Here is a 14,531-nt window from a genome sequence, read left to right as displayed (position 1 = left end):
TTTTTTTCTGTCCATTCCAAAGCACAGCTTTATTACAAAAATGTATAACATAAAATAGGATTAATGTTTTAGATAAATTTTAAGTGTGGTTACAAAAAATAATTCTTTGTTTTATTTGTATTTCATACTCTGACAGTCTCAAACTAATTCTGCAGACCTGTACTGACCATCATCTCTGTAAAGTTTGCTTTTATTTTTAGTATTTTAAATTGTGTCATATATAAAATCTTCTCCCCCATTTTAACAATGTGACTTTAACATTTGACATTCCTAATTCTGCCTAGTTCAGATATCCAAAGTATTCTTCCTAACTTCTTATCCTAAATTCTTTGAATCTTGATGTGTTGATCAGAAGTTGCATGCCACCAAAATAGTGGTATGTTACTGTATGTACACTGAACAACCTTTTGCAACCCTGAAAATAAACTCTGTGTAGGTTCTATAAATATATATATTCATTTATTAAGTATGTCTGAAATCTTTGGTGTCAAAGAGTCGATACTTTAAATGTAAGAGGTCATGATATAGGCTTGCCACCTTTCTAATTGCTGGCAAACGGACCCGTAAGGCTCCACCCATGTTGCTTGCTTTTCCTCCCAACCCATGCTCACTGGATTGTTTCAAGGAGCCTGCCTGCAGGTAGGAGGTGGCCCTGGCTGAGCAGTGGCTGGCTTAGGTTAATGACTTTTGGTTCAGGTGCCATTTAGGGTTGCCAGGTCCCCGAAAACTGGGCACCTGGCAACTCTAAATGGCACCCGGACATAGAAGCCAAAAAACTGGACTGTAAAAACCAGATGGATTGCAACCTAATGATGATATATGCCGCAGTTAGTTTCCTTGTCTCTTGGGATCAAACCCAGCTCTTGCTGGCCTCAGTGACAAAACTCCCACTAACTAGCTTTTGGGCCATCTGGAGATTGGGATAGTCAGTGTAAATCACGGCATACACACGTCACTTACTGGAAAAAAAGTTCACAGAAAGCATCACAAATACAATCAAATTGAATTCAAAAGTGTATGTGTCGACTCTTTCTTCCACTAGCTATTCAGTTCAAGCATGAAGCGTGTGACAAAGACACTTCTGTTAAAAATCCTTCAGAAATTACATTAAAAACCCTCCATCCAAGCTTACCTCTGTCTTAGAGAACTTCCCTTTGCAAGGAAAGCAAAACACAGAATTCCATTTCTACTGAAAAAGTGAGGTAAATCATTCAAGTCCTCTTAAAGTAGCTTTCAAACCACATGCTTCTTTTTAATGCTGTATTTTTGTTTTCAAATAACAGCGCTGAAAAGGGCCCTCTATATCAGGCATGTGTATCTATTTATATTTATCAATATACATGGCTTGCTTTCTTCACATTTCTTGAAATTCTCTATCCCAGTTTCATTTGTGCTTTTATAAAGTGGGGGGAAATTAAATCCTACACAGTGATGGCTGTTGCAATCATGAGAAAGAATTGGTATCATAAACCCAACATTTGATTTAATCACCAGTTGAGAGAATCTGTATCATTTTAAAGACATGACTGCCAGCATGAACCTCATCTCTGTTTCTCACTGGGGAAAGCAGCTATGTTGCACTTAAGTTTTATGACCAAAGACCCAAGATAAATACATTAGTGCTAAAAAGAATTTCAGTGTAATCTCGGAACTACATAAACAGTGAAGTTGTTTTATCAATGTGTCCACGATGATTTTTTTACTATTCCACACTTGGCATAGTTCTTGCATAAATGATTGTTTTGGATATGGCAATCAAATTAATAGGCATAAAAGGACAGCTTAGTAAAAAAATATGACAAATAGATACCAGTTGTACTTGAAAATTATCCTTTAACATTGGAGCAATATGCTTTCATCTCAGTTGCATGAAGACCACTGTATTTAGTCAGGATGAAATTTCATATACTGCAGATGCCCTCACACAATGCTCTGCTGTATGAGATGCTTAAGACTTCATTAAGGATTTAGGGAGTAAGTCATTCCTGTGCCGAGGGCTAGCACTAGGCCCATAGATCACTCAGACCCTAAATAAACATTGTCCATTAGCCCTGGAGAGAAACTGTTTTCTCTTTTGGGTGAGTATATCTGAAAGAATATAGGGGTAGGCATTCAAAAAGTAACATGATGATTCCAGTTCTCAGTATCTGGAATCCTAAAGTAATATATATATATTGCTTATCTTCGATTTTATTTTGCTTTGTTGAAAAGGTCACGTTCCGTACTCTTTTTAACCTTATGTTTTATAATAATTACAGTTAATTTTTGAATTGCAAAGAGGATATATGTCAATCACATTTTAAATGGTATATTTGATTAAATGATGGCAGGCAAACAAAATCTTTAAAATAGAGGTAACTGGTATATTATGGACACGGTTCCAAAATTGGATCTTGATTTAGTTCAACAATGTTTACCGTCTGTGTGCATTTTTCCATGAATGTGTATTCATAGTTTTTGTTTGGAAAAATACTAGGTGAGGTTTTATTTGTGCAGATATGGGCAGCATTGTGAGGACATATGTATTTGCATGGGAAAAATCAGGGTCATGTTGGAAGCACTGGATTGACCCTGGAATGATTGATTGAGAGGCCTTTGGGAGCAAAGTGTTAAGAAGCAGGAAGAGAATGGGAAAATGAAAGAGGCAGTGATTTTTCAATCAGACAATTGAGCAACCGCTTGACATGAGGAGCAATGAGGGAAAGGGGTGGAGGGTGATACTACAGTAGCATGTCTGGGGACACTACATAGTTTACAGGTTATATGTAAAATGTAAGTTGAGGGGCTAGGTACTTGACTGGGAGCAATTAGCACCTGATGAAATTGCGCTATGGAACCAACTCTGCACAGCATTTGTGCTGTAGCCATGTGGTCACTGAATAACACAACATGGAAGGACCGCTGACATTAGGAGGTACCCTGGTGCTCTCTGCAGTAGGAGAAATGCATGGCTAGTGCCATTCAGAGAGATTTGGAGACCACCACAACTGATACTTCTGTTAGAGATGGGAGAAGAATGGGGAGCATTTTCCCCAATTTATTTATGAATTCCAAATTTCTATTCACTCCAGTCATATTTGCACCATTTGCGTTTGCTTTTCGGTGACAATTTCTGTAACTGTTTCTGTTGACATGAATGTTTGTAGAGATATTTCATTCATGCTTGTACTGGTATCTGTGCATGGGTGCCAGAGATGGGGAAGGAGAGTGTATCCCCCTTCTCTTGCCTTTTTAATCTGAACTCAGCAGAGGCCCAGCTGTGAGCCCCCCACCCCCTTGGTCTCTTACTGGAGCTGGGTGTGGTAATGGTAGATACCCTTCTCTGCTGGCATGATGGAGGGGTGGCTGGGCCAAATTTGAGTGAGTGGCATTGTAGTCTGGCACACAGGGTTGCAATACAACTCAAATTTAGATTTGGATTGTTTGATTGTTTCCCCCCCCCCACCCTTTTGCAGTCTGTTCGGTGGCACCCCTGTATCTATGTATGAACAGATGTATGCATGAACAAAAATATAATGTCAGAAGTCAGTTCCTGGCTAGTATTTGTCTCTCCCTCATCCAAATGGCTCAATTAGTTTAACTCAAGCTTTCCAACCAAATTCAGATGAGAGTTGAGCCCAAGTATGGAAAGTTTTAGCCCAAAACGATTTATTTGAAAAGATTCTGAGCAACTCAAAATGCAAGGCTAAAATGGAAGCAGGAATTCATTGTTAACTAATATTAAGCTTATTCCTTCAAAGAAACATGTCATAAAAGATATTGTGACTCATAAACCCTACATGGAGCTTTTCCCGGCAGTGATGCTAACTAACAGATTTTAATTTGTGGGGGGGTTCCCCCTTTTCCAAGAATGTGTATCTATGTTATGTTAACACAAGGAAAATTGGCATTAAGACAGAATACTAATTCAAGTATTATTACTTGCTAAAACAAACCAGTTCCCCTTTCCCCTTAAAAACATCTTTGGAACAAAAGCTTCGCAGTTAATGGACAAAGGTATTACTTGAACTAAATCTAAATATTTCCACATTTTTGGTCTGTGCCAAAAGGTCAAGTTTGCCTTTGGGCTGAGCTAACGTTCCTGTCAGGTCACTACAGCAACTGAGGTCTATCAGAAAACAAGGTGGACAAGACCATGCCAGATTTAATAAGTCAATAATTTAATAGAACCTGGGGCTACAATAAATTTTTCTTTATAGAGCAGCAGGTCTTACTGTGTCAGTGAAAACATTTATCAGCTGCTTGAGACAAATTAATAGCTATTTTGCCAATTATGCGGGGGGGGGGGGCGAGAGAAGAGGAGGAGCAGAGGTGATGAGCAACGGGAGAAGTTCTAACAAGTAAGTGAATCCTGACTGAGCTCAGATGATTTACATTGTGGACTTCATCCAAGCCTAGACATTGTGAAGCACAGTAAATCCCATTTTAATAACAGAAGATAACTTTTCATCACTAAAGAAACAATGCTATTTTTATGCCTCAGCTGCCAAACTAGAGTATGAGCATCCTTCTCTTTGACACACACTCTAACATTTACATCCCTTAAAAAGCAGTTTCCTCTAAAATCTAGTGCCTTTCATTGTTATATAAGAAAATAGCATTATAACCTTTTAGGTTCATGCAACCTTTGCTGGACAGGATTACCATTGTGAAGATTGTGTGTTTAACATTCTTTTCTTTCCTTAGATTCAGCAGTAGTGTACAGGGATGTCATCCCTTCAAATCACTTGCTTGCCAAAAGTTTTAATTTGGGAATTTAACTAGAAAAAGATGTGCGCAGGCGGGATAAGATGATTACGGAGGGGGTAAATGGCAGTATAAAGCACACAGTGGTGGCTATAAAGCACTATCTCTAAAAAGAAAAGAAGATGATTGTCAGGAAAAGAAGAATAATTTCAAAGTAATCAGGACATGGATGAGTCACAAAAAATCTCTAGGGGAAAATATATTCTCGAATGCTGGCCTGCTCTGTCCTTGAATGCTGATTATGGTGAGCAGAGAAGAGGTGGTTGGATAGAGAAGAAAGCATGAGTGAAGAATTAAAGAGGAGACCAAGAAGAACAAAACCAGCCTCTGTGGGAACTTGATTAATGTTATTGACTTTTTAATGGCAACTATCTTAAGGTATGATAGATGGTTTGAAACGATATAGTCAAAACAGGACTACTTGCCATGAATAGGAACTATTTACCCAATACAGATTATTATTATGAGACCCATAGGACATTCAATATATTTCTAAAGTGTGTGGTGAAGCAAAGAGACAGGTTTTGATATTGCATTGTTCAGATGACTACTGTTTGAGTGGTGTACTGAACATTGTGAGATGTTCTGAATTCCCAAAATATTTAGAATGCCTTTGACAGAATTGGAAAAAAAAAGGCTTCCTAGAAGGTGTCCTTGATAACTCGTACACAATTGGCTTGAAAGTAGAACAAATAAAATAAAAAATAAAATAAGCAAAGTAACCCCAAAGTCATTAAAAGAGGAGCCTGAATGCTACATTGTATTTTGAAAGAGGAAAAGTGGAACTGTTCTGTGCACCTTCTATATGAGATCAATACTGAGCTGCATTTGTTTACAGAATAATCAGAAGTAATTATTCGGATGCACGTTTTCAATGTTTATGATGTCTGAAAAGTCGACTGGAACCATGTCAGATGAGGTTACAAACATGGCCAATTGTACTTGTATTGAGAGCTTTGATCCATAGTTGGGGCATTAGTTATTTGGAAGAGACTGTTGAAAGATCCACAACAACAATAGACCAGGTTATTTGGGAATAGGGGACTGGGAATAAAAACAGGCAGCTAATTCACAACCAGATTTGTGTAAATGTACATTAGCAGGTCATTTAAGGACAAAAACATGCCAAAGGTTTATAATACAGTTTCCCACGCTCATTTCAGGTTACATTATGGAGTCCCCCGAGAGACTCCAGAATTTCAGTGAGCCATTTGGCTATTCAGAGAAGGAAGTTATAGTTTCATCAACTTTGGCAATGACCAATTCAAGAAATGTCCCTGCCAAGGGAAATGGAATATCAATTCCATTACATTTGTAAGTACGATATGTCTAACACAGACTAAATTCTGCCTGAAGTATTGGTATGGTTCAGTGACTAACGGAGTTTTAAAGTTTCCTCCATTTCTCAGCTGGTGTTCTCTCTTGCACTGGAGAAACATTGAGTTTGTTTTTTAAAAAAACCCAACTTCCTACAGAACAAGTGGAATTTTAAGGTTCCACATCTTTAACAGCACCCTAAATTTAGTTCTTTGGGTTGAAAAGATGTGAGAAGCTTCGGAGACAATGGCTAGGAAGAGTTTAAAAAAAAACATTGAGCATTGCATTTTGAACAAAATAAATATAGGCCTGATTCTGCCAGCTTCACTTATATTTATTACCTTACTATCCAGTAGTCTCATTACTATCGAATAATTGGCAGAATTGAGCCCTGTGTACATAGGATCCTTTTAGTCCAAATAACATACAGTTTAAGTTTTCACTTCCGTTCTTCAGGAATGAAAATAGTCTACTCTGTCATCACTGAATCATAGAGTATTATTAAGTTACATATCTCAACACAATCATATTACTATACAGTAACAAGTGACATTTTATTGTTGATACACAGTTGAGCAATCTAGCTGCCTCAAAAACAAAGAGGCAGTCAAAACTCTAATTTTAGCAATAGGAAAGCATGCCAGCAACATAAAAAGGAGTGCAGGCCCTTTCTAAGACAGATGAGTCCTTGTGACTTCTGAAATCAGAATGAAACACAATCTAAAGGTCTAGGGGAAAAATACAGGCACTAGTCTCTGCCTGAAACCAAAAGTTTAAAATGGTACCTAAGATGGAAGAAGCTTTTATCAATGTAGAACCCAGTCGAAGAATACATTTTCCAAAGCAAAATATATAAGAAAAAAAAAATCAGTGTAAGTAATGTAAACTCTCTACATAAGTTGGATATGATCCAACTGATCACATTTATACAGCAAAGCAGTGAATGAGATGGAAGAGTTGTACATTTAGACATAGTAGATGCTACAATCCAATTGGCATTCAGGATTATCTTAGATTTCAAGTGGCTTTCTAACAGTTTAATCACTGACACACCTGTTTCTTGGCAGACATATGTGACACAGGACATTTTCCACAAGATTACAGCTGTTTTAATTTCCTGTCATTTAAATACTGGACCTACCCAGATTCAGTGTCCCATTATATTAGTAAACTAAATAAATATGCTGTTCTTCCAGCTAAGGTCACCTAAGTGAATTCATATTGGTTTGGAGGAGAATGAGTGGTGGCTGGCTGCCAACATTTGGTCATTTACACACTGGGAAAGCAAAAATACATGTCTCTGTTTCTTCTTCCTTACATAGCTCTCATGTATTTAATGACCCATTCTGTGTTTATGATACTTAGCTATTTGAGGGAACAGAAAATACGAATGGCCAAATTCTGCCTTTAGATATTGATTGTGCAACTACAAAGGAGGTAAATGGAAGGTATGTGCATGCATCTAAGAGCAGATTTTGGCCCATACTTTGTATAAGCATTATTCTCCTTTTGGGCTAACTGGCACATCATTGCACTGGGGTTGGAGCAAAGTCACTCCAGTGTAAAGGGAGTGCCAGGTGGCCGTCGGAATACCTCCAGACTGACCTGCATGGGGGTTTGCTTGTTGCTACACCCCACAAGGTGTCACATATAACCCTCTGTAGAGAGAGCCTTCTCTGCATTCTGGGGAGGAGGACATGGCCCTACTTCCTCTCTCTCCCTTCTGTGCCCTTTGTAGTGTAATGCACTCTAGGGATGATATGAACAGAGCAGTCCCTAAACTCCCATTGTGCCTTTCCAAGCTCCCAGTATGCATCCCTATCGGGCAGACACAATCAGGTGTTAGATGCCCAACTATCACTTGCTTGTAATAAGAGTTGGGCACCCAACTACCTTTTGCACCTTGAAAATCTCCCAGAATTACCAAAGTATGTCAATTGGGCAAGATTCCTATTTGGATTTACAACATAGTTTCACACACACACCATAGTGTCAATGGACAGCTCCCCAGCTTTGCTCATCATATCCTTGTTAATATACATTATTATTATGACAACATAATTTGTGCTGATATTTACAGAGGGAGATTTTTAAAGTCACAAAGGACTGCTAGGTGCTTAACTCCCATTAGAGCCTTTGGAAATCTGCCCCAAAACTGCTACACAACACTTCATGTTAATATATATGACCTATTTCTAATGTTCATCAGTTCATTGATGGATATGCTCATATGCTAGGCATTGTATGTTGACATATATAACAAAACAAAAATCAGTGCTATGGGAGAATTTCACCATGCGATATATTATCATAGCAGACAAACCACAAGAGCTGCCCAAGAAGAAATGAATACAAGCCTATAGGGACAAGCCACAATGTGTCCATTGTGTAGGTCATGGAGAGACCACAAAGAGATTCCACACTCCCTGTCGGTAGCAGAGAGGTTCTGCAGGAGGTAGGGACAGTGTCCGTGGCTCCGCAACTAGGCTAATTCACTGGCCTGTAATTCTACATGATTTAGAGGCATGATTGCAACCCATAGGCTCTATGAGCAGCTGCAACACCCTGGGACAAGTAGGAGGCTTCTGGTCCCCTACAGTGATCCTCTGCCCAAGGCAGTTTATTTTGGCTTTGTGCAAGGCTCCAAAATTTGACCTATAGAACATATATATTCTTGTCACTATTTGTAAATCAGATACATTGCATTAAAACACTTGCTCTTCTTATTTCTACTATACAACACTCTTTCATTATTACTTACCGCTATGGTCCCAGGGTATCATGCAGACAGCCAACATTTTACAAGACTTTTTGTGGTCCCCCCCAAAAAAGAAAAGCACTTACCATAAAACCAGGAAACTCCAATTGCCTCCATTAAAACAGCAAACAGGATTGAAGTCCCAGCTGCAAACGTATCCAGTAGTGTGAGCACGTAAATTCCACCCTGTGGCATAAACAAATCCAACAAGTATAATAAATTCATAGATTCCGAGGCCAGAAGGGACCACTGTGATCGTCTAGTCTGACTTCCTTCGTAACACGGGCCAGACAACATCCCCAAAATTATTCCTAGAGTAGATCTTTTAGAAAAACATCCAAACTTCAAAAAAAATGTTAGTGTAGGGCCAAAAACAGATCTCTGTGGGACTCCACTAGAAACACATCCACTCAATGATGAGCCCTCATTTACAGATACATTTTGAGACCTATCATTTAGCCAGTTTTAAATCCATTTAGTATCTGCCATGTTAATTTTATATCATTCTAGTTTTTTAATCAAAATGTCAGACAGTACCAATTCAGACGCCTAACAAAGTCAAAGTATATTACATCAACATGATTACCTTTATCAGCCAAACTTGTAATCTCATCACAAAATATATCAAGTTAGTTTGACAGGATTTAGTTTCCATAAACCATATTGATTGGCATTAATTATATTACCCTCCTTTAATTCAAGTCCCATGTCCATTATCTTGCCCAGGACTGCTGTCGGACTGACAGGCCTGTAATTATTTGGGTCATCCTGTTTACCCTTTTATTTTTTTAATTATTTATTTTAATTTCCTTGAAATTGGCCCTGTTAAAGCACCAAGCATATCTATTACTAGTCTGGACTTTATTCTGCTTCCATATTGTAAATATGGACAAGTGATGATCACTTGTACCTAAGTTACAATTATTTTTTAGTTTTGTGATCAGTTCCTCTTATCTGTGAAGGCTCAGTCTAATATAGAATTCCCCCCATTGGATGTAATAGTTTTTGGGTTAGCAAATTGTCATCTATAATATTTAGAAATTCCAAGGATGTTTTACTACTGGCAGCATGAGACCTCCAGCATATTTCACACAGATTAAAGCCCCCCAGATCATGCAGCTTTTCCCCCCCTACACATTATTAGTTACAGGTGTAAGGAGATGGTATCCTGTTCCCTAGTGTGATTTGGTGGTGTGTAGCAGACATCAACTAATACTTCATCTTGTGCTTTATACGTTAGGACATTGATTCATAAGCATTCAAGATAATTTTCATCCAAGTTGTCAATGACTTGGAAACAGATAATGCCATTTTTGACAAACAGTACCACTCCCCTTTTGCCCATTCAATCCTTCCTAAATAACCATTGATTTTAATATTCCAGCCTTACAAATCATCCTACCAGGTTTCAGTAATACAACCTAGATTGAATTTAGGCTCATAGATGAGCTATTCCAATTTTATCTTGTTGTTCTCCTGGCTCCTAGCATTGGTGTATAGGCAATTAAAGAATTTCTTCTCTTCTTATCCTTTGGATCCCTGATTAATTTTGTTTTCAACATCTTGATTCTGTGCTAAATGCTCATATTTTCCCTGTTTTTACCCTCCCCTTTTGTTATTAGTTTAATGCTCTCCTGAGTACTCTAGCCAGACTGCTCCTGAGGAGATTGGTTCCCCTTCCAATGGTGGAGGCTGTCCAAATTATACTGCCTCTACACCCTGTAGAAGGTCGACCAATTTACCACAAAACCAAAATCTTCCACCCTCCACCATCTACTTATCTAGCGGTTCAATTCCAGAATCTTCTGCCTTCTGTCTTCCTTTGCTTGTGGAACAGGAAGGATCTCAGAGAAGATTGTATGGACATTATTCTTCTTTAGCATGCTTCCAAGTTCCCTGAGGTCGTCTATTTTCTGCGAGATATCCCGTGATGCAGTGTCATTAATGCCAATGTGAACCATCATGAATGGATCCTTGCCCATTGATTTCAGAAGCTTATCCATTTTAGAGTGATGTCTTGTGTGTCTTGCCTCCAGGAAGACAGCATACTGTCCTGTTGTCCATCTGTCCCTTCCAGAATGTTCTTTCAATTCTTCTGAGTACAAAATCTCCAACAAAGATCATCTATCTTTCTTGGATAGCTGAAGAATTCTTTGTGGATAAGCTTGATTTTCTTATATGTTGGGCTTATCTGCCCTCCACAGGTGTGTCCTGTACAGCTCTCCATTCCCTAGGACCAGCTGGATCTTGAGAGGAGTCTTCCATAGTTTTCACACTGAGGACCTGATATTGATTGGAAAATTCTAGGTGGGTGGAATTCCTCCTAATCGTCATCTCTCTGATGGCCACAGCCTATCCATTCTCAATTGTCTCCAGCTGTGAGGAATACTGTTTTGATCTCTTGCCTCTAGTGGTTATGAACTGCCAGGCCTCCTCTCTGAGCTGGAGGTCAGCTCCTTTCTTCCTTGAACCCAGGGTACTGATGTTTCCCAGACCTATGTGGGAACGCCTCCAATTCTCAGTAGCATCTCTATTTGCTCCTCCAGTCCAAGAATGTTTTCCTCCAGCTGAGCCACTAACTTGTACTTCATGCACAGGGAAGCGCCTTCTCATTTCAGGCAGGAAAGAAAACATGGCACATCTGCTGCAGGTCACCACCACTGCTCTATCACTGGTCATCTTAAAATCACAGAGCTGAACATGAAAGGAAGGCCTCTCACACTCCCTCTCTCAACTCCGTCCAAAACTCTCCTGTTAGCTGCTTCCATTCATGGCCTTTGAGTTTGCCTAGCAATTGACTTTTTATACCCGATCTCCCTGTTTAGCTGAGCTCAGCTTCCCCCTCACCACCACCAGGAATTGATTAACCACTCAGAGACTTCAAAGAGAAAGACTCCTCAAAGATCTTAAAGAAACAGTTAAAATTCTTCTACTTTAAAGTTTATCCTCCAGGTACCCAAGGTCTGATTTTAGAAATATAATATTAATCTCAGTATGTCTAATCAAGGAGTGGAAACCTTGGGCATCCCTTGGTTTGCATGGGAAATGGTGCCATTGAATGCGCAACCCTTGTAAATGGGCTTAGTGTTCACCCACAATATGGGAGCTAAAAAATTTATTGGAATTCTCACTCAACTCCCCCAGAGCACTCAGTTAGGGAACGCCCTCCGTTCCCAGTAATGTCAGAGAGAACTGAGGTCTCTCATTGCCTTGCAGAACTGCTGAGCAACTTGTAGAACTGAGCCCAAACTACTGCTAGTGTAGAGCTCCTTCTCAAAGTAGCTGCAAGGCATATGCGTGTCACAGGAGTGGCTGCTACCACTCCACTTCTTCCCATCTCCAGGTTTGTGGTCCAGTGGATCTGTAATCTTAGATCCAATGTCCCATCCCTGTGCTCCTGTAGAGTGGCCCACTGCATACAAGTGGCTGTGAAGTCTCCCCAGCAGTGCAGCAGTATAGCCCTGGCTGTGCTACAGTTTGTTTCTTTTTTCCGTGGCTGAAGTGTGGTGACAGGATTTCACCCCACATAAATATCCAAAATAAAGGCATCTATATTCTTCTGAAATGCACTGATTTGGAACCGTAAGTTGCATTGACGATTTTTTGCAAAAGCATTTTTCAGACACTCTTAGCCCCATTTGACTTAGTTTTATTTGATTGGCATTTGAGTAAACTATTAAATGTTTCATTTTATTTAGCTTGGAGTAAAGAGAAAGGGAGAGATTGGTATCAGATGAAACTCCCTATCATTTTGAAATTTGAAATTTGAAATGAAAGCAAAGCAAAACATTTTAAGACATTGTTACCTTTTCATCTCATGCAAACAGCTGATAAAGAATTCCAGTCACGGTAGATTCTAACAATCTTATTTATAAACAAACCCACTATGAACGTGCCTGATCCTAGTATGGATTTTGTCTTTAGTATCTTTTACAATTTAAAAAAGAGGATAAATACCATTCGTTTTGTAGCTCTCCTGATGATTTTACTCTGTTTAATCAACAAAGACATAGTTTGCTTTTCTCTTGTTATAACGTACAGAGACTTTGTAGCAGAGATGTGGCTATTTACAGTAACCAGTGGAGACAGCTGTCTGGGCATTTCTCAGTTATCAACTCTGGAGATGTGCCGTGGATATCTGGCCAAATTTGGATTAACATGGGGTACCTAATAACCTGTATGGCAAATATTTTAGCAATATGAAAAAGACAGTATATTGAATCGTATTTTAGGTGAGAAATTCTGCTCCACACCTGTTCATTATTTGAATGCCTTTAGTTTAGAATCCAGCAAGGTGACTGATGAAAGATGTGTGTATGAGAAACAGACTGCTTTGAAAATATATCCCAAAGATTTTCAAGGAGAAATTCAAGAGATTATTTTAACTCTATGGTCTCACAAAGGATTTGATTTCTACTTTGTACACATTTGACATCAACTTTTTCTGTTACATGAACTAATGTATTGGTACATGTCAAGGCAATTCAGTGCAGTCCATCTTGTTTGAGAATTTAACCCACAGAGGTGCCGTAATTTGAAAGACACTGAACTAGATTCTCACATGATCTGAATTGGCATAGCTGAGTTGAAGTCAATGGAGTTACACCAATTTAGACCAGCTAAAGAGCTGACCCGTTATGTTTCTTCTAACCCATTGGTCCAGAACTATTAACCCAGATGAAGCCTTGAACAAGGAAGTAGCATGTCCAATTGTCTTAGATGACAGAGAAATCTGAAAAATGTAAAAAAGGGCCAATATTTATTATTAGTATAAATTATCTGTATTATTAATATGATACTTCATTTCAGGTTTTGAAAACTCTTTCTAGCTAATGAAAGACGGTAGTGAAAAAACTACCAGGAAAATGCATTTTGTTAACTTTAAAAATTTTGTACTATTCACTAATTGGTACCATTTTCATAACTTTCTGCTAACTTGTAGGTCTGAGAGGCAGTGGAATGCTGGGAGACAGGGCACGGTCACTGGATCCCAGCACTGGCTCATTCATTAGGGCTACCCAAAACATAATGCCTTTGGTAGCCTTGTGGGACGCATGCACAGCAGTGGCACTCTCAACCTCTTCATGGCACTAGTTGGCTCATAGAGAGAGGCAAGGGCCTGGCCATACCCCCCAGCCCAGACAGACATGTCCTCTCTGCGGTGTGCTGCCAGCACTTGCAGTGCCTCTCTCTCCTTTGCTCTTAAACAGCAAAAACAGCCACAACATGACTGCCACCTGGCAAAGGGCTCCCCGCACCCTTTTCCCATATCCAGTGCACGCACGTCACCATTATTTTTCTGCTTTATTTTTGTAATGCAGACAGCAGGTTGCCTCATATCCTTGATATTCAAAAATAGGAAGGTTCCTTCACTGAAATGCATCCAACTCAATGCATTAGTAACTATGATATGCTATGCTGCCAAGCTATTATTATGCTCAAGGAAAGGGCAATGGGATTATTGTACTGAAGTATAATTTTACAAGAAGTAAATGATTCTTATTGATGAATTGTCTTGTGCTGCTGTGAAAAGAGTTTTCAGATGCCTAAGGGTGTGGTCCCCAAAACGCTAACTCCTACACACAAGAGTAAGGAGTGACCATAGTCCCATTGCAGATGATGAAGCTGCAGTAGAAGTAAGCATAATTCCTGGGAATAAAGGTTTGTGAGATCAGTTGATAGATAATAGCCTTGTACAAAACAGGAGTGA

The 14,531-nt window shown here is 39.2% G+C and overlaps 1 protein-coding gene across 1 annotated transcript in view; it reads right to left on the bottom strand.

Annotated features, from left to right (window-relative positions):
- Positions 1 to 14,531, bottom strand: part of SLC6A2 (solute carrier family 6 member 2) — a 102,883-nt gene that overhangs the window by 24,903 nt on the left and 63,449 nt on the right. Inside the window, exon 10 of the mRNA XM_067551456.1 lies at positions 8,908 to 9,007. Coding sequence (XP_067407557.1) covers positions 8,908 to 9,007 — 100 coding nt within the window. The remainder of the gene's footprint in view (positions 1 to 8,907; positions 9,008 to 14,531) is intronic.

Source organism: Emydura macquarii, unplaced genomic scaffold (genome assembly GCF_026122565.2).
Source record: "Emydura macquarii macquarii isolate MOO-44397 ecotype Brisbane River unplaced genomic scaffold, CSIRO-AGI_Emac_v2 contig_295, whole genome shotgun sequence".
NCBI lineage: Eukaryota > Metazoa > Chordata > Testudines > Chelidae > Emydura > Emydura macquarii.
This window is presented reverse-complemented; position numbering and strand designations above follow the sequence as displayed.